The sequence below is a fragment of the Excalfactoria chinensis genome, chromosome 1 (genome assembly GCF_039878825.1).
Source record: "Excalfactoria chinensis isolate bCotChi1 chromosome 1, bCotChi1.hap2, whole genome shotgun sequence".
In the NCBI taxonomy this organism is placed as follows: Eukaryota; Metazoa; Chordata; class Aves; order Galliformes; family Phasianidae; genus Excalfactoria; species Excalfactoria chinensis.
In genome coordinates, this window is record NC_092825.1 from 35,999,631 (window position 1) to 36,020,071 (window position 20,441).

The following is a 20,441-nucleotide window of genomic DNA, read 5'->3' on the forward strand; positions in this document are numbered from 1 at the left end:
CGGGGTGGCTCTCCCCGCAGGCATAGTGTGGTGCCAGCCACCAGCCATCAGATGGGCTCCCAGAGCAGCGTGATAGGAATGGGTTCAGTGGCTCAGGCCCTCCCTGCAGCTGGAGGCAGGAACACCCTTTTGTGGGCCCAGCTGATGAGAAGCAAAAGACATTCAGTGGGAACCCACAAAGCACATCTGGAGCCATAAAAGCAGACCTATAGATGTGCTTCCTGACAAAGACCCAGGCATTGCACCGAGGTGTGAGGGACAAGGCCTAGCTCTGGGTGCTGAAGCCTCCCTGGCTATGAGTTGTCCACTGGGCTGGGTAGGAGCTCGGCCTGGTGCTGTGGCACAGGGGTGACAACGCCATACCAGGAAAAGTGCCAGCATCCCTGCCCTGCCTGGCACCTGCTCCATCAGGCTGTGACACACACAGCCTCTGTGCCTCTCCTGAAACAGAGAACAAGGAGACAAGAGTCCGGTGTCACTCTGTTTGCATTTCCTCACTGAATGCAGCAGATGGGAGCGTTCCTCCCAAGGCGTGTTTGTGCCAGATACTGCGGTCACAGTGTGTTCCCAGTTGCTTGTGGTTCCAGCCACATTGGATGGCTCTGGGCTGCAGCAAGTGGAAGGGCCGGGCTTGTCAAAGCCATAGCACTGTAAACACATCCCCATGCTGTGCACAGAAACCCTTCCTCTGTGAGCAAGCTTGTCCTGTATTAGAAGGGAAAGGCATAGAAGAAATTGTCTGCTTCCTTACTAGCATCTGAATTTTACTACAGTAGTCAGAAGTAAAAATCAGAACAAAACACAACATCTCTCTGATCCTGCTCCAAACTGCCATGCTGGAAATTTCTGCTAAAGAAAACCCAGCTATCATTAAACCAAAGCTTTTAATTCTGTGCAGCTCATTACGGTGAAAAGTTCAAAAACTCATCAGTACTTGCTGCCTTCAAATGAAACATTCAGACCTGCTCTTCCCTACTGAATCATTCAATGAGTCTTGTATTACAATAACTTTCGAGCAGGGAAATTAAAATACACGGGAACAGATCAGCAGTAAGTCAAGCGATATTCTGGCATCGAAGAGTTTAACAAAACATGACAACACTCAACCTTGGGGAAAAAAATGGACATAAGCAAGGAGCGGTGTCATGTGGCACTGCAAAACAGTGCAAGGAAGGAGAGCTGGGTGGGGAAAACACGTCTGTCACAATATGGGAACTAAGGAAAGACTCGTACATGCACACACGCCTTGCTACAGATGTGGGTGTTTCTGTACTTGGAACAAATTGATTGGAAGCTGAAAAGAAGAGCATTTAGAAAGCTCACGGTGACAAGTGCGGTAACACTGGGAGCTGTAGAGGCAACATTTCAAAGCGGCAACATTTATTCTGCCTTCTGATGGTAACACCCACTCGCTCTGACAACTGCAATCCAGAGGGCATGATGATGAGAAATGTGATTCTCTGCATTTCCACGCAGATTCAGACTCTGGTACAGAGCAGTACCAAAACGTAAAGGTGAAAAGCTGAAAAGCTTGACAGCTGCCGAGGTACTGAACACAGCATGCAGATGCTGCTGCTCTGCAACCCAGTTCTGACCTCAGGCATACACAGCTATAAGACTCCAGAATACAAAATCCACTGAGTGGTTCCTAATAACAGATTCCCAAGATATTCAGAGGTGTTTGCCACGTTTTTATTGCAATTTGATCTTTGCAGCTGAAATGATACATTCGATGTCAGCAGTTCTGAATCAAAACACAGTGTTAAACATGAGATGTTAGTCATGTTTGTAATACCCTGCAGATGCCACAGAGCAAGAGGTTAGAACACAGATAAGCTTAATATAAAACAAGATAACCATTTATGATCTTGTTAATACACTTTTTAATCACCTTTCATTTTAACGTTGAAAACAATGTCAATTATTAATCAGAAACATACTGTACAAATATGTAATAAAATAATACTGGGAAGCCACACCTAGTGGTTGGCATCCTTGCCATGGCAACAGGGTTGGAACTAGACGATCTTTGAGGTCCCTTCTAACCCAAGCCATTCTGTGATTCTATGATTCTGTGATAATAATAACATAGATAATAAACTACACTGCTGTGCTGTCCATAAGTTTGGTATCTTTGGCTTGAAGTCACTTGAATACATTTAAATTAGAGTTTGGGTCTGAATATGCAGAGGTAGAACTCTGCTGTTCTCAGTGGGGATGAACCATTGGACTTCTTTCAACGATCCCGAGTGCCAGCTATTAAATAAACACTAGCAATAAGAGGGATTGGTATATAAGTTCCCAGAAAGCTCTGGTTTTCAGAATAATCTCTCCTCTCAAAACATTTCATTCAAATGAGAACTCAGAATGTTATAAGAAAGCTGATTTATGTCCTATAATTCTATAAGGAGGCTAAAAGTACTGAGCTCCTGTCATATTTCACTATGTGCAATAAGCTTAAAGGTCCTAGGTGTGCTTTCTATGCTTAACACGAGTAAATTTAGATGAATTATCTGAGGCGTAGCTAGTGGCAAATTTATCAGATGATTTATGACCACAATAAGAGTTTGTATAATTATTTCCGAAGCAATAAATCTAGCAGCTTCCATGCCTTCCCATGGCATCCCTCTGCTACTTGCTGCACTTCCCACAACATGAGCCCACCCAGTGCCCCCCAGCCACGCGCCAGGAACCCCTGCCACTGAAGCCAGGGAGCTACTGCTACCGATGGCCACAGTGTGTGTTTGTAAGTGCCTGAAGATCAAAAACCACCCCAGTGAGGACAAAGCTGTTCTATCTCAACAGATCTAACACACACACCCAGTCCTTTTGACACCCACCCCGTGACTCCTTGAGCTTCAGTATCAGACCTCTGAATTGTTCTCGCAGGCTGTCACAAGTTTATGGCCCAGATTGGCAGGGTACGTGGGGACAGGCTGCCTGCAGGGCTCCTCCCAAGGCTTTCCGAGGTAGTTACTTGCATATTCCAGCACAGGAGAAAATGTATTTCAGGCATTTTTTTTCTATGTGTCACTCTTCCAAGAACACAGTGTCTTCCCCCTTCCTACCTCATACCCAGGGAAGGCTCTATGGAAGCTGTGGCTGCTTTCTCCTGTTTATATACACCAGACTCTATATTCTTCCTCCCAAATGGCAGTTCATTCATCACTCACTTTTCATCTTTCCCTCTCTCTTCCCTTTGAACTGGGCGTTACTATCTCCTGCCTTCTCTCATCCTGGTTCCTCCCTCTCCCCACCCACACATCCATGCAATTACCACTGGATTACAATGTCTCATCTCCTCTGTACTCCACCAGAGAGTAGAAGCAATGACCCAGCCATAAAGGAGGAGAAAAGCTCCCCTTTCCTGCTTGTTTACTGACCGGCTCCTTTTCATAGATCCAAGCCAGATATCTTCTGCAGCACTTAGGACTGCAGCCAAGGTAGCAAACATCTGAAATAGAATGGAGTCCTAAGATATAGCAATGCTGACAGCACTTCCTATTAACCATCAAGGCTTAGAAAGTGCCTCTAATTTTACAGGGTGATAAAAATGCCTCAGATTACAGGGAATGCACCGCAAATTCTGATTGCCAACATTTGCTGTATTATTACAGGCGCTGGTAACTTCCAAACCTCCCCACTTACCCACATGGCAGCATGCGAGATGGCCAAACTCACCCATAGGGATAAATGCTACAGCAAGTTGGATGATACCGCATGTGACTTTGGCACAGTAGGACCCTTCCTGGATACGACTGAGCAGCTTTTGTATTTTTCAGCCCCAAATGAAACAGGAGAGGAAACAGCTCAGCAACACCTGATATCAGACCCAGGACAGAAAGATCTTGGTTCGGAATGTTTTTGCTGCTTGGCTCACATCTCTTTCCAGCTCCCCCAGCAGAGAAGAAACAGGAGAACTGTCTTCCCAGCAAGGGGACTGAAGAGAAGCTCAAATAAAGGACCAGACAAAATGAAGGCAAAGCAATGTACTTTTCTAACTCCTTTTCCAAAAGAACTGAAGCGCTCGGCCAAAATTCTCCACGTGTCAGCAGGAAGCAGTCACTGCTTGTGCAGTGTGGGGAAACTTCAGCCAAAAAGGTTATTCAGGCTGAATTACTAATGCTGAAAATCGACTTTCATTATGGGAAGTACCGGTACTTCTTACCAAGAATTGACCTTAAAGTACCACAGTTCTAAACTGTTCTTTTCAGATGTGTAAGTTATGAAGAAAGGTCTCACAAGTACAAAGTCATCCATCAGGAAACTGAATAGGCTGCCCTCCGCTGTGTTCTGGGAGCTATAATTGCACTGCTCACAGGGCAGCTACAGGCTTTGTGGAGCCAGCTGCACCAGAAAAGCGTATCATCCAGGCCGCAGCCATGCAGAGCTGCCTTCAGCACGCCAGGGAGGGCAGAGGCGTCCTGCAGCAGGGGCCCACAGCTGCCCCGCTAATTGAAAACTAATTATATTTGACAACAAGGGCCAGCACCGATAACAGACAGTATTTTCTGCAGCACTACTTAACAATATCATACTTTTTTCCTGTTCTACACCGGTAATAAGAGTCTCAGAGTACTCCTAGCTTTAGGAGATGGCTTTGAATGGCTTATTTGCCTCATAAATACAATCCAGCGGTTACTACAATGGCTTTCATTGCTCCAAAAGCCTACATATAATCCTCACACATGCTGCCAGGCACGGCAAAATCTCAGCAGACGTAACTCTCATTTGGAGCTGCCTTTTCCTGAGTGCCCAGAGAAATCCCTGCCATGTGTTCGCTCCGCATTTACGTTTCAGGGTAGGATTTGATCAGATGCTCGGTCTGGAAAATGGAGACACCCACTGAAAGTAGGTCATGATAGTTCCAAAAAGGAAGATCACCGTCTGAATTGTTTTACTGCAAATCCAAAACACGACCAGGTTAGAAATTCTGTTCTGTTGAACGACACATCCTGCAAATACTTTAAGTGGAAATATTACCCCTTACAGTGAGTTCTGCTGTCGGTGGCTTAGGGCACAGCCACACAGGAAGCAGTATTTCTGATGTCCCTTAATCCTGCACTGAATCAAAGCTTCAGCATAATGGTGCTTTTATCTGTCCATGATAAATAAACTGTTTGCTGAACCAGCACTTTCTGTAGGAAAACTATTTGCTGCTCTTTTTTGCTAGAAGTGTTTTTAAACAGAGGGCAGAACTTACCTCCTGCCTTCCTATCTATTGCAGGCATAAGCACTGCTTCTGAGGTCTCATCCTCCACTGCAACACGTCATCAAGAAGAAGCTATTATGTATTAACTGTATTACATACTCGCTTTTATCATTATAGTTTTTGGAACGCTAATATTACAATTCTTACTCCTGAAAGCAGTTATTGGTTTGACGCTACCATGGGGAAGCAATCTGTACCATCTCAGACCCAAGAGGCTATTTCTAGCTTCACTCACAGGATGCAAATGCTGCCTCACAAAATGCTACCGCAAAGATTTAATCGTGTTCATTGCAGCCAACACATTTGCAAAGCTGCTGTTTATGGATTCTCACACCAGGGCTTGATTTGTTCAGTCTTAATAGTAATAGTGACATAGTAAACAAAGCTCGCGCTTGATACCTGTTCTTAATGGTGGCTGAAATATTTACCCGTTCCTTAGATGTAAAGAAATTCAATTGCAAACATCTCTTTGCTTTAATACTGAAGTAGTTCCTTGCTTGAGATGTCAAATAACTCTGAAGAAGAAAGAGACACGAGGCGACACATTAACCTAAGCACTGATAGAAACAAATTTACCAAGCAATAAATAGGAAGTTTCTATGGCTAATAGCAGATCTGCTACATGGCACAAAGCAAATCTAGTACAGGATGAAGTGAATCCGGTTCTGGCGCAGTCAGAGATGTGTTCGTGTGAAGAATATAATCTTCCTTAATCTCCTCATGTGGTACCATTAATCACCCACCTGCGTGCTCTGGAAGACTGTTACAAAGATAACAACAGAAGCAATAGCAAGTTACCACAGTACAACAAATACCACGTTGCCATTTGGTACTGTTTAAGTTAACCTCAGAGCTTTTGGCTTAAAGGCAACAAAAAAACACCTTTGTAGCTACCTTATTTAGGCATATTCAACATATTAAAACATATGAACAGGTGAATGCAGATCATGGCTTATTACGTCACTAAGCGACCCATATAATAATAATGGGAACTTTCACTTGGCTGTTCAGCTGGAGTTCCTCAGTGAGAGCAGGAATGGAGGAGTGCAGGCAGCCTCGGCGCAGTCCCACAGGCCCGTCTGAGTCAGAAGCACAGGAACTGCCACCTGCAGAAGTGTGCTGAGACTCCACCACCACCCAGAGCACCAAACGACGGATGGCAATGTTAGGTCAACTGCTTGCCCCCATTCTCAAGAGCTCCTGCTGCGTGGATGTAGCGTTGCTGTGCATTATTTCTCCCTGCACTTGCTTGCATTTCAAGCACAGACCTGCCTTCCAGTTAGTGTGGAGACCAATCCACACTCAAGCACAAACAGAAAAACTCTCTGGGAAATACTACCAGAAAAAAAGCCCACAGAAGTTGGTCTGACCTTCGTGCACTTCTACACACACTGCTGCTTGAGGCTTTGAAACACCAGCTTCCCAACCCAGGGGCCCCTCAGGTCTTGACATTTGTCCTTGCCACAGCGCCAAGAAATCAGTCGTAAAATCATCTCCATGTCAGCTGTCAAAGAGTGAATTACCTTTAGATAAAGCTTTACAGTCTGGGATAGTTGCATGAAGAATTGCAGTGAAGGAGGAGGAACCAAGAAGCAGTGAGAGGGTACCCAGGCTGAGCAGGCTGCCTTGGGAATGGGTTGGCTCCAGGAGGGATCCTGCTCTTCTGCTCTTCCTCCTGTGTTGCCGTGTGCCTACAACACTCCTGGAGCATCTCACACTGGGCTCAGAGCCCAGGGCTGGGAACTAAACAGCCACGTGCTGAGCATCACAGCAGTGCAGAGCAAAGGCACAACTCCTGACATTCTCTGAGGAAAAGGAGCGCCATTTGGGGAACTCTCTAGAAAAACTGAGGAAACTGTCATTCAAAAGTGAAAACGGATCATTCACAAAACAGAAAACAGCAGGGAAGTCAATGGAATACAGCACCCAAATCAAAGGGCCTTCAGATTTGAGAGCCTTCACCTCATTTTTACTTGTAAATGCAGCTGCCCAGCACTGGGCCTGTCTGAGCAGGGAGCTCTGTGGGCTCACCTTGGGCTGGTTGTTGCATTACTGAGCTGTCAGGAGTGTGATTTTCTCCCCTCTCCTCTGTGTTCAGTCCACCCACTCTTCTGCGTATATCAGAAATGATTCTACTAGAAGAAAAAACTACTGTCTCTCATTCTTCCTTAAATAAAGCTCATTAGTGAACATGGAGGTTCTCCCTCATGCAGGATGGGGTAGAAAACGAGAACAACACCATGGGGTGATAGGGAGGGAGCCTGCTCAGTAGTTACTGTCACGTGCAAAATTGACTTGGTTTGAGGAAGGTTAGCTTCAGCCTCAGTTCTGTTTCCTCCCTGTAAGCAGTGCAGGGGATCAGGGAGCGGGGCTGCAGTCAGTCCTGTCAGGTGTGGCCGCTCCTCGTCCAGCTCCAGGCGGCCTCCCATAGGCCACAGCTCTCCAAGCTCTGCCCCATCAGAACCTAAGAAGAGATCTTTTAGCCTCCGGCACTGAAATTGGAAACCATTGGAAAAGAAGACGCAGGGAAACGCATTATCAAAAACATTTTTATTTACAAGTTCAGAAATCATCATCCGAATCATTATCCTCAATTTTCTGCAGTGGCCGCTTAACACCAATGATTAAATCAATATTGAGAAGCTCTGTAACACAATGAAGAACGGACGTTAGCAGCTGGTATTTGCAATAAACTGACTCTAAGCCCTTCTCACTCACAGACAGGGGCTCATTCTTCCTGAGTGCTTCCGTGGTTTCCAGATAAAATTTGGCAAAGCCGTTCCGTTCTGTTCCATACAAGGCCTTCGGAATACTTAACAAAGCATCAGCAACTATGTTAGATATGACAGTAACCGCTGACTGCTGAACCTGCTTTGCATAATGCCGAATATAATAATGTAACAGGACTTCAAAGTAACCTCCTACCGGCAGAACTGATCCTGCTTCAAGGATGGAGCAGGGATAACTCTGTGCAACACCACAGCCAGCCTCCTCTGGGCCTCTACTGATACTTATGTGCTCACACAGGGTAGCAGTGCCGGCTACAGCAGTGCTGTAATTCCTGTGACTGCACACTGCTGGGTGCCTTTGGTGGCTCTCGTCCATCCCATCTGCACACTCACACTGTGCGTGTGGTTTGGGTGTCCCTGTTGAGCCAGCCCCATTCAGCTCCTTGCTGTGTGGGCCAGGAGCTGAGGCTGGTGGTGTACAGTCAGGATGTTCGCTTCCCTGCAAAGCAAGACCTGGACTTTGTGCTGCTGTTTCACCCCTGCAGGCTCCCAGCTGATGCTCAGAAACCTGACTGCTGCCACAAGAAACACTTTCTGTCACGACCTGCGTCTCAGTAGCTGGAGAATACCCGCTCCCAACACCCGAGGCACCATTCTGGCTCTCACCCTCAGCTCCACACTCCTGATCCACTGCTCTGAAGAGCTGCAGCAGCATGGTGAAGGCCCCGTGCAGAGCGGCAGCGTGCTGCTCGTTAATGGCATCGACGGGAGCGCACAGAAGCAGGCAGTGGGGCTGGAAAGCGCCCGTGCTGCTGAAGCCGATGTGCGCGTACCGCTGGGAGCCCAGCAGCAAGGGCTGGCAGAAGGTTACCACCGCAGCCTCTGCGATCTCCTTGTGTAGGCTATCGCCAGCAGGGTCATAGGGCGAGATTCCTGTGATTTCAGAGATAAGGGACACTTCTTCCGCTGACAAACACTCCACCACAGACACACCGTGTAATTTGGCGTAGTAGATAACTTCCTCGTGCTGCTTCACGCCGGACAGCAGCAGCCCCACGCCGTTGCTCCGCAGGTGCTCCATCACAGCCTCCGTTCTCCCGCCGCACCAGCGCAGCGCGGCCAGGTGCTGCCGCTCGGAGCGCACCGCGCACTCCACGCCGGGGGCCGTGAGCGCGGGCCGCAGGCAGCGGGTAACCAGCACGGCGCGGGGCCGGCCGCCGGCCGGGCAGTAGGCGGCGAAGTCCCTGCGGAGCAGGACGCCGGGCAGGACCCTGGAGCGGCCGAGGGGCAGCCCGGCGACGGCGGCGTGCAGCTGCGCGAAGCGGCCGCAGAGGAGGCGCAGCGCGGGCGGGCGGCGGGCCCCGCAGCGGGCGCACAGCTCGCAGCCCAGCAGCGCCACGGCGCGCCGCTCGCCCGGCCCCAGCCGTCCCCGCAGGTGGGCTTCCAGCAGCGCCCGCAGCGACGCCGCCTCCAGCTCCGCCCCCGGGCCGCCCGCGGGGAAGGCGCTGCGGAGGTGCGGCCGCAGGCCCCGCGCCACGGCTCGCTGCAGCACCCGCCGCTCGAAAGACGGCAGCGCCCTCGCCGCCCGCCGCGGGGAGCCGTCCCGCACGGCGCCCAGCACGGCGGCCAGCAGCAGCACGAACGTCTTGGCGCCGTCCCCCGTCGCGCTTTGGTGTCGGCAGGCGCAGGCCGCCATCACCCTGCGGGCACACGGGGCGTTAGGCGCCGCCCCATCCCGGCCCGCCCTCCGCCCCGGCCCTGTCCTGCCCCGCCGCCGCCGTACCTGGCCGTGGGCGGCTGCAGGCTGAGCGCCTCCAGCAGGCGCCGCCCGTCCCGCGTCAGCAGCGCCCGCCCGTCCGGTCGCACCAGCAGCGCCCGCCCGCCCCGCGGCCCCAGCGCGCCGCGCACCGCGCCCGCCAGCGCCGCGGCCTCCTGCTGCAGCCCGGGCCGCGCCGCCATGGCAACCGCACGGTGAGGGGAGCGCGGCGCATGCGCGGGGCGGCGTCGTCGTGAGGCGAGGCCGTGCGGGGAGAGCCCGCCTCCCTGCCCGCCCCTCACGGCCACAGCCCCGAAGAAACGCTGCAAGGCCGGCTCCGCGTGTAGGGACGTTTTTATTTTTATTTTATTTTATTTTATTTTATTGTAAGGGTCGGGCGCAGCAGGGGAGCTAGTTTCAAACACGCAAGAAGCCTTCACGAAAGGTCGGGTGTTACATATGGCACAAACTTGACAAACCGTGTCTGGGAACAGCAAGAAACCCCTCGGGAAGGCACTGTTTACAAAGCTTCAATCCGCTCGGCTTTCTGCGGTCGGAGGGTACCCTTAAAACCCAGTAAAACGTCCAGATGTACAGAACCCCTGCTATCCGTTATTTACATACATAGGTGCAGTAACAGCCTCTTAAGAAAACACACTACACATGGAACCCAGAGTCTGCTCCATAAACACCAGACTGGGAAAATAAGAAGTAAAGGAAATCCCAAAGGCACAGGAGGGCGGCAAACCAAGAGGAAAGCGAGAGAAACCACCGTTATCACATTTGGAAGGAAGACCTATGAGATCATTTCTTGACCAGGTTAAACTGGGGGGGAAGCAGGCTTTGCCCTCAGCAACGCCTCGTCTTTAAAAGACACCCACCTGTAAAATGCACATCATCATCTGCTGCTGAAACGGTGCCCTACAGCACCTCACGTTTGCTCTTCTAACCTCAGTCATGGGCACCTAGCTAGGCAATCAGTACCTAATGGCAAATTAAAGGCTTAGAGTGCGTTTGAAAACAAAACAATAAAACCACATGGCAACAATTTCTGACGGTGTCTTCTGTACAAGAAAAAATAACCATCCCCTCCAGATCTCTAAGTCAAATGTGAAAACAAGTGCTGTTTAATCATAAAAACCGGGAAGCTACAGCCCTCACACATCAGCAAGCTGTACAGTGCGTTCCATAACTCACACAGGGCTCAGCATTAGGTACTCCACATTCAACATCAGCCACACGCTGACTGCAGATATGGAGCACTGGTTTAGTCTGATGTTGCCTGACACTGTGCTGCCAGCCGGGTCAAATCCATGAACAGTGCACGCAAAAATACATGCAGTCTGTGTCAGAGACTGATCTTAAACAGAAGGATTAAAATCCAAACAAAAGAGCAGAAGGACATTTCCATTTACAAGGCAGATAAAAAGCTTGTCACTGTCAGTCAAGGGTTTCAGCACCACGAATTTAGCAGAGCTATTTTGGGGGATTAAAGTTATTGCTCAAATCCTGATTTTATTTTTACCTCACTCATTTCCTTTCATATTACTCCCACACACAGAGTATGCTTAGGAACCTGTAATGGATCATTAAGACATTTGAACACTGTAAAGAATGGCCCAATTCCATGCCGAGTAGATTCAATTAATACTATAGTATTCTGCTTTTCTTATGCCATTTTATATATGGCAAACAGCTTCTGTTGGAGACTTAACTCAGGGACACAAAACTTAACAGTAAGGAACTTTCTATATTCACAAATTCCACCTCATCGGCTGCAGATGATAGAGTCCACATTGCAAAAACTGATTCCAGAACAACCTCGTCTAGTACGAAGCTGTAGGAAACAAGCTGAAGTGACTGCTTAAGCAGTGAACTTTCACATAGCTGAGGTCCAAAGAAGGGGTAAGATGAAACAGAAAGCGATGTGCTGTGAAGATGTCAGCCATGGGAACAAAGGAGCTTGACCACCAACATAACATCACAAGCCCTGGTTTTAGCTTGAAATTTCAAGTTCACATGAATTGGTATGGCTGCAGATAACGAATAGGTGCTCTGAGTAATCAGGTAGCACCTATATACTGTGAAGGTAACAAACAGTGTTTCACTACCATTTGTTCTTATTTTAGTTTCATTAGCCATCCCACCATTTCTGAAGCCATTTCCCTTGTAAACACACATTTTCATTTGCAGGTGACCTGCTGACAGCGGCCAAATTCTGTTCCACACGGTCACTCCTATGGGAAGCTCAGCTCATGCTATATACTAAGCCCAACTTTCCATCTTCACATTTTGTTCCTGAAATAAGAAAGAGCCCTGGCATTGGTAGCCCGCCTTCAGACTGAGACGCAGCCGTACCCCAATATAAACTCAGGACCGTCAGATTTATCAAGACTTAAAAAACAAACCCTAAAGCCTCAGTACTTGCAGTTCATGAGTGCGAGTGTACAAAGACAATACCTTCCCACGTGCCGCGCTATTAAAAACCGTGCTCTGTACAGCAGACGCAGGAATGTTTCTGTGAAGAACCTGAAGTTTTAAAACTATCAAATAAAATAACATCGGCTCATGAGCCACTGTGGTAATTCAGGACATAAACTGTCACGCTGCCAAAACAAACGAAGGACAGAAAACTGCAGAATTCCCAGAGACTTCAGCTTTGTACTCGCCAGTTCCTACCAGCCCTGACCTTTGTATAACAATGTATTCATTGACCTTAAATAAAAGCTCACATCCAAACACCCATTTACAAAAAATGTTGGTGAGCCTGGCTACTTTAAAAGTTACTTTGTTACAAAAATTGTAAGTTTCAATGTAACAAAGTCTGCTTGTTTATTACACTACCAAAACGGGAATCAGGTCCAACCTACAGCGCCTGACCTCTGAACTATGAATGCATCTATTCTGTGATGAAGATTCATCAGTACAGCATGTGACGTAATACAAAACACAAGGCTGATGCTGTATGTCTGAGACAGAGGCACACACCAGGAGCAAGAGTGTACTGGCACTTACACGATTCTTACTTCAACTGGGTAGACGGGAGGATGATTCCGAACCATGGACTCTGAGGCAAAAAGTTCTGCAAGTTGTTGCTACAAGGCTCTTTTAGATAATATTGCATCATTTAAAGTCCAACTTAAAATATGGTCCCCAGTAAGAGTTTGATCATTCCAGTTCAGAAAGGCCCTTGTTCACACTTGCTATTTGAACAAGAAATTGATGATAAGCTGTAGCAGAACCAGGAGTAAAATGAAGATATAGTGCTTCAGCTGCAAAAACTGGTTGTCCACAGGTGGGGAATTAGAAGTGACTCGATTTCTCAGAGCCATGATGTCCCTGTAAGACACAGAATAACATCGCGTAAATCACCATCCAGACTATCTGACATTTCCAGTTTTCTGGGGCTCCCCACAGAACACAAACTTTGAGGAAAATTATATAATACTGATAAGTAATTAACACTTGGAAGGAGGAGAGCTGACCTGGTTTTCAAAGACATCACGGCACGAAAAGGAGAAAGATACGCACCAGCCTCCAAAACAGCTGGGCAATCAGTAATCATCTTAATCATCTTAAACCATCTTGTATTTAGTATTACCTCTTAATGTCTTCTTGTATTTCCTTTATAGATTCAATGGCACTCTGCAGTTCACCAAGGTCTGCTCCCTTTTTCCTTATTCTTGTATTGTGCTTCATAAGTTGCGCTAGGAAAATAGAAAAGATGGGTGGAATTCACTGAAGGAAGTCCTCAGTCCAAAATGGAACACAGTGTAATGACAAGCTTGTAAAAACAAGGAGGAAGTTTTCTAAGTGAGTTTCCATTGAAAACTAAAGTTTTATGACAAAGTTACTGGAGCACAGAAGGAAAGCAAGTTAAGCTTTAGGAATATCTTTAAACTCTCAAGGTATCGTTTAATTCTTGCAGGAGGTCTCAAACAACTAAAATCTGTCTCTACACACTTAATAGAGACAGCAGAACATGCTCCACACTGAACTGCTATCTAAAACATGTCTTTGTAATGCAACCACCTGGAAATAATAATAATACGTGCGACCAAAGAACTCAAGTAACTTTCTTATGCTTGAACGTAAGCATATCTTCTCCTACCTTCACTCCCAGAGGAATCCTGATTATCAGGCTCGGGGGATGAGAAACCACACTCCCCTTTTTTCTGGCTGGTTGTTTTTCGCTTGATTTTTGGAACACTAACCTACAATTGGAAAACACACGAATTACTGCCGCAGAAGCAGACCTGCAGCACCGCAGCGCGTGCTGTCAGTAGCAACTAACAGCACGCTATCTCACTGAATTCCAAATCAAGATCTTTATTTTTTTTAAACAAAAGCAACCCAAAGTTTGCACATCTTCCCACTTAAGGGAAAACTGCATAAAACTGTTGAATTCAAGTTTGCATTATTTTACGTTCTTAGTCAATTAAGTCAGCTCCACCAGTAAGGATGCATCACAGAAGCAAAGGACTATGGACTGGGCAATCTACATTTTCACAGGGTACCGACAGTATCCTTTAACCCTCCCCATGCTTAGAGGCCCTTCATACATACAGCACAATAAATCTGAGTCCCTGGAGCTTGCTGCACCTACTAACAAAACCAGAACATACCATTGGTGTGCGATGCCGAACTTTTGTTTGGATTGTGCCATCTTTTTCAAACTGAATCATATCATTCAAAGGGTCCCACGGCCTGGTACTAGACAAAATGAATACCGATTATTAATATCACCGAGTTTAAGTATCTTATTGCTCAGAAACTATTCCGCATGTACAGGCTAACAATCTTTCTCCCTGTGTAGAAATCAGACACTGAAAAAGTGATCCAAATGTCTATGTATAGCCTGAAATGCCGTGAGATCCAGTTGCCTCAAAACTACTTTCATTCCAAAGTGGCTGATGGTAACCTGCAATGGTTTCATGAGGCAGTAATGAGCAACGTACAGTTCGCTCCCTCAGATTTTTAACAGTGCTTTTCCAAATGCAAGTTGATCTAAAATGAAAACTACCAAGCAAAAGACATCTCTCATTAGAGAATGACAGGTTGCCAAAGGTACAAACAGACATTCCCACTAAGCACAGCCTTTCCAAGACAGAAAGCACAAGTCAGCAGCATGAAGATCATTATTACACACAGCTTTAATGAGTGTAGATTAAGCATGGATTTTCTTTCATTTCTTCTGGCATGTCTTTTTTTAGAACATCTGCAGCTGTTTTGGATGTTGTGAATGCACACCTGCATTCACAGCTTAACGTGGCTTGAGTTAAATGCCGTCTAGGGTAACTGGATAAGAACAAGGCACTCCTCTCCCAAAGGTCTCTCAAAATTGCAATCCAGGTATCTAATTTAGATACCTTAACATATGCTGTGGTTCACCAAGTGCATTTTTCACAGTAAGTATAAAATACTCTGCTCTTCATGCAGACCAGGTGGTGAGCTGGCCTCACATTCATAAAGGAATCAGAATGTCCTTCCAATGACGACTGACAACACAGACTGCTTTCTAACACACAGTAACACTTCTGTGGCACATACTTGAATGGTAAAACTTCAAGGACACAGAAAATACACACACTGTGTCGGAGAAAGCTCTGGTATAAAGTACGAATCTGCAAAGGCACATAGCCAGAAATAGGGAAAAACAAACAAACAAACAAACCAAAGGGCTTGAAACACAGTTTCCTGCTTTAGTAATCTCTGCCTTTTCAGAATCACATATAGTCACCTGCTAAAGGGATAACCAATTCAGCTACAAAATTACACATTCTGGTTAAAACACATGAATTAACTATCAAGCAGCACTGAAAATTTCACGAGTTTGAACTGAGCTAATTCAGTTCTTTTGCTCCTGAAAGCACAGCAAGAGGCTCAGAGACACCATCAAGCATTCAACGAGCAGTTCTGTTATAAGCATTCCAGCACTCACTCGGCGTATCTGTAGTGCCATTCTCCCGTGACTGAATCCTGATCGAACAGCTTGCACGTCCACTCTTCACCCTTAAGTTTCCTCTCTTTGGCACTCTTCCTCTGAGCTTCCTCCAAAACATATTTCTCTTGAGTAGCTTCCGTTTGGTCTTTATTATTTATTGCTTTAGTCACTTGTTGCCAAAGCCTGACAAACAAGCAATATCAAGAGTAGCAATCTGGTTACAAAAATGATTGAACACATTTCTCTAATTATAGGCTTAGTAGAGGTCGTAAGGCCTCTAAGTAGTGAGCCTGTATTTAACAGTACCACTTTCTTGCCATACAGGTCAATACCAGCAAACACAGGAGGTTACAAAACCATCGGCTACTGGCTAATATCATAATTTGGAGAAGATAATGAGTTACATTTTGTCAGAATAATCACATGTGCTTCTAATGGGCACTTACTTCTCTGACTCAAAGTCATCTTGCTCTTCAAACTTCACAGTGTATCTTGGCAATCTACGCTGCTTGATATCAGACGTTGGGTTCCAGAATGTCTCTGAAACATCAGTCTTCTTGTCCCTAATAGTAACTTCACTGTCCTGTAACACACATAATCTAGTGATCCCAACCGTAATATGGTGCAAACGATAATGCAGACTGAAGGAACAACAACTACTTTTGTAAAAAATAATACTAAAAATATTTCAGATTCACAGTCAAGAATAATTACACATGCTAATTCCAAGATTCAGTTTCTGCATTCTACGCTGCTTCTAACTCAGTATAGGGAGGAAATGGGACCATCGCTATCAAACAAGGGTGTCAGTATCATCTCATCAGAACTACAACCAATGTAAGTGTTTGTGCTGGAGCCACAAAAATTCCTCAAAGTATTAACATGTGCACTAGAACACTTTACAAAGCTAGAAGTATCCTCATCAGGAACTACCCAAACATAACAACAACAGTACGTTGACTCTATAGTCATTCTTGGGGACTGTTCAACTTCAAAAAGACACCTCACTGAAAATGGCATTTACTCAACTCCTGTTTGTTACAAGCCTTTTTTGTAACTAGGTGCTATTTTCACCTCTTTTAACTCCATTTACTCAGTACTCACTACTCACCCAGTGGCCCTCCAGAATAGCCAGAACTTCTTTGCCAAGCTTAATTTTCCCTGATATTTGATTAACGCTGTCATTGTTACCTAAAAATGGCTGCAAAATAAAAAGAAATGCTTCTGTGTTTATTTTAATAACAAAATATATTTGACAAACGTTGAATGCTACGAAATAAAATGCATTTATGAAATATGATGTAAACAGCCCTGAATGCTTCCAGTATTACAACCTCTGCCTAACAGTGCCACAAAGAAATTTTTCTCTGTATTTTCTCAAGAGCTTTGCTGATCAAAATTATTAGGATTGACTATGAAATCTGAAAAGGGCAAATTATGTAGAATATATGATGATATGCGAGTGATATGATGATATCTCGAAGGAAATTGTCCTTCGCTGTTCCAATCTCACCACTTGGCCAAGGCCTCTGTTACTAGAGATTAACTCTTGTAAAAAACAACAAGAAAAATGACAGCAAGAAATTTTCTTCAGCCTTTTTGATAGTCTAAACATGTGCTAAAGAGGTGAAACTTCAATTGATACAGCCCAACTTTTAATTTCCCCCTACAGTCTTAGCTGAATACAGTTTCTCTCCACATGGACTCTTTTCCCTACTGACTCTTTAGCTTTAAATCAGTTTGTCTCAAAGACAGCAGGGACACTTTCAGAAGCGCCAGCCATTTATACATAATTGAGAAACCTTTGTTTAGCCTTTGCATCTGGTGAGTGCTTCTATGGCACAGACAGCTGCAAAAAATAGTACACATAACTGCTCATTAAACAGGTCAGTTTAATGCTGGACATTAAACTGACCTGAATGTTAGCTAAAACCCTTCTATCACCTTTGTTTGATGTGCCATGAACAACTTAAATTTTTACGTAGGATGGAGGAGGGAAATGAGACAGACTGTTGCTTCTTCCTGCCACCCCTCCAGCTAAGTTGTTTGTAAGGTTCGTACAACTAGCAAAATGCACGCACTGCAATGGAAGCAACCTTACAAGTAGAGATTAAGACAGAGCCGTAAGTTTTGGTCAAGGCTTTTGGACTCAGGAGAAAACATTAAATAAAAAAGGAATTATATTGTCCTCTGTTTCTTTTCTTTTTTCTTTTTTCTAATCACCAATTGCTAGATTGTACCCATGGTATGATCTGATAATATACACGTTTTAATATCAGAGCGCTCATTCTCAGGTCCGCTCACAGCACTGACTAACCTTTAGCTTGAATTCAATTGTAGCACTGTAGCCAGTTTTTTCACAGGTGATGTTGACTGTTCCCCCAAGCTCCAAGGTCATTGTGCCATAAAGAATTCCTGCAAGAAAGAAGAGCCAACATGAGAATGTATAATTGGACAAGACAAAAAAACCCGAAACTCTTTTGTCCCAATTCCTGGGGTAAACACATCTGTGATGGAGAACAAAAAGAAAGCAATAGTGAGTGAAGTGTTCACCATTTACACCGATGGGACAGGTCTGAAGGTTGTATTGATTACTGGCCAGAAATCTTTTGCAAAGGAGCAGGAAATAGCTCCGCTTATTCTCTCTTTAGATGACCTTTCTGAACCATGAACATGATTTTTCTGCACAATAAATAACCTAAACCAAAACAAAAACATCCAAATGCACTACCTAAGCAGGAAATGTGGTCTATCGATAGGAAAACAACTTCACTCCAACAGATACAGTGAAGACAACAGTACAACCAATACATGACAACACTGATCACCTCTCTGAAGATTTTTGGAAGCAAAAAAGGTTGATAACTCGTAATATATTTCCCACAATCACAGTCTTTCCCCTGCAATCGAGTATTTGAAACACTGAGTGTATTTCACATATAACGGATGCCTGTGAAAATGTTTTCCAGTATGTACGCTTTCCCTCCCTGCATATTCTTCCATCTCTCTCTCTCTGTATCAGTATCACTAGTCATTCTAGCTCTTCTTCCTGCTTGTTTTGTATGTATGTATACATGTTAGGTACCTATTACTTGTTAAGCATTATTTCTGTCACCAAAGTCATATAAAAAGTAACCACCAATGCTGCTTTGTTCAGAAACATTTACTAAGATGTCAAGCTTAAATTCAACAACAGAAGAATGAACTCTACCTTTGCAATGAGCATATGGCATAGTCATGACATAATCTTCTCCTCTGTTTAGGAATGTCAGCCGTCCTTCTCCATCCAGTATGGCAGATAATGAATTCCCTGAAATTCAAACACAGAGAAACACATTTCACACCCTGCAAGACAACAGTCGACGTCTCCTAATAACCAAGAAATGGAATTAAGATTATCACATCCGGCATTGAAGTCTATCTTGCCTAACAAAGCCACTATAATCACAGCAACTCCAAACAAAAATTGAAGTGTACTGTACAAGAGACATTAAAATCTGAAGACCAGTAGTAAAAGCTTTATAAAACAACTGCAACACAATGATCCTAACCCTGATCCTTATAAAAGCCTTTTTTCATCATCAAAACACAGCCCACTTGCACTGATTTTACACTCCTCAATAAAAGCACAGCCAAAAAAAATACAGCCCTCCGAGCTCCCAAATTATCACTTACCATAGAATTTTGATTTGGCCAGAATGCTACCACTAAGGCAAAAACCGTCCTTGCGGTTGCTAACATAGAAGGCAGATATTGGGGGATGATGGGATACCTATTGAAAGAACAAGCAATGTGATATAATCCTTGCTCTAATAAAGACAGAATGCAAAAATCACGTTACACAGAACAGAACACAATTAATCAGTGAGATCACAGAATCTTACAATATCCCGTATTAGAAGGAACCCACAGGGATCTCCTGGCTCCACACAGGACCACCCAAAATTCAAGCTGTGCATCTGACAGCTCCGTCCAAACACAACTTCAGTCTTCAGAGATAAAGATCAAACAAACATTTTCACTGAATTACACGAATTAAGAGAACTTGCATCTGACTTTCACTGGAGGAAGGCAGAACAAAAAAGCTGAAACACCTTTGTGTTTCTAAGAGCTATACTGAGGAGAGTTTTCAGGATACCACACGTACATGCAAATACATTTCCTAGCACTGCCACATCGTTTATCTAGCACGTTTATTTTTCTTAAAAACACTCATGCTGGTTATGGCAGCTACCTGTTCTGCAATGTAAAAAGTCTTGCTGTTTGTCCTTGGATGAATCCACATGCAGCGGAAAGTCTCACCCAGTATAGGATTGTACGGCTTTTTTAGTCCCTGAATAGAAGCAAAACAGAAAGTAACCATACGGTTCATGTAGAGAACTCAGCATATTTTATCAGTCTGTCACTGAAAGACAGAGAAGGAAAAAAAAAAAAAGCAAGCAAGCATAACGCACATGCTAAAGCACATTGCCTCGATTTCATCACTTGAATATTATGCTCAAGAAGCAGTAAGCAATATCATCTTTAAATACTATTTCCCATCAAGCTGTTTGTAAAGAATATTGGGTTTAAAGCTAATTTTAGTAGTGGAAATTTTACTCCTCTGAACAGGCAAAGCTGTCACTGAAGAACGGTAAACAAAGATATTGCTCAACGTCGTGTAAAAATGTTTAGTTACATTTCTACTTCAAGGGGAAAAAGCAGTTGTGCACAGCCTACTTTAAGCGTGGCCAGGGACCAAAAAGATCTATGATAGATTTATATAAATAATAAAACTTAACCTTGCTTTAGAAAAAAATG

General features: G+C 45.0%; 2 protein-coding genes across 5 annotated transcripts in view; both read right to left on the reverse strand.

Moving 5' to 3' along the window:
- Positions 1–1,821: 1,821 nt before the first annotated feature.
- On the reverse strand, positions 1,822–9,900 carry BBS10 (Bardet-Biedl syndrome 10). Of its 2 annotated transcripts, XR_011902900.1 has the most exons (3): positions 9,725–9,843; positions 5,641–5,727; positions 1,822–4,900 (listed from the first exon to the last, which is right to left on the reverse strand). XR_011902900.1 is itself a non-coding variant. In XM_072329951.1 (2 exons), exons 1-2 carry the CDS (start codon positions 9,898–9,900, stop codon positions 7,775–7,777), a joined length of 2,043 nt encoding a protein of 680 aa, XP_072186052.1. In that variant the 3' UTR covers positions 7,750–7,774. The 2 variants fall into 2 exon arrangements, 1 of the variants encoding a protein (XP_072186052.1); XM_072329951.1 differs by lacking the exons at positions 1,822–4,900; positions 5,641–5,727 and adding an exon at positions 7,750–9,641 and having other exon boundaries at positions 9,725–9,900.
- Positions 9,901–10,033: 133 nt separating this feature from the next.
- OSBPL8 (oxysterol binding protein like 8) overlaps positions 10,034–20,441 on the reverse strand; it is an 80,019-nt gene continuing 69,611 nt past the window's right edge. For all 3 annotated transcript variants that reach the window (XM_072329926.1, XM_072329917.1, XM_072329936.1), the window contains 11 exons: positions 19,876–19,974; positions 19,317–19,413; positions 18,853–18,951; positions 17,959–18,056; positions 16,753–16,842; positions 16,088–16,224; positions 15,639–15,824; positions 14,323–14,410; positions 13,809–13,911; positions 13,299–13,404; positions 10,034–13,036 (listed from right to left, as the gene is read on the reverse strand). In XM_072329926.1, coding sequence (XP_072186027.1) covers positions 12,901–13,036; positions 13,299–13,404; positions 13,809–13,911; positions 14,323–14,410; positions 15,639–15,824; positions 16,088–16,224; positions 16,753–16,842; positions 17,959–18,056; positions 18,853–18,951; positions 19,317–19,413; positions 19,876–19,974 — 1,239 coding nt within the window. In that variant the 3' untranslated portion in view covers positions 10,034–12,900. The remainder of the gene's footprint in view (positions 13,037–13,298; positions 13,405–13,808; positions 13,912–14,322; positions 14,411–15,638; positions 15,825–16,087; positions 16,225–16,752; positions 16,843–17,958; positions 18,057–18,852; positions 18,952–19,316; positions 19,414–19,875; positions 19,975–20,441) is intronic.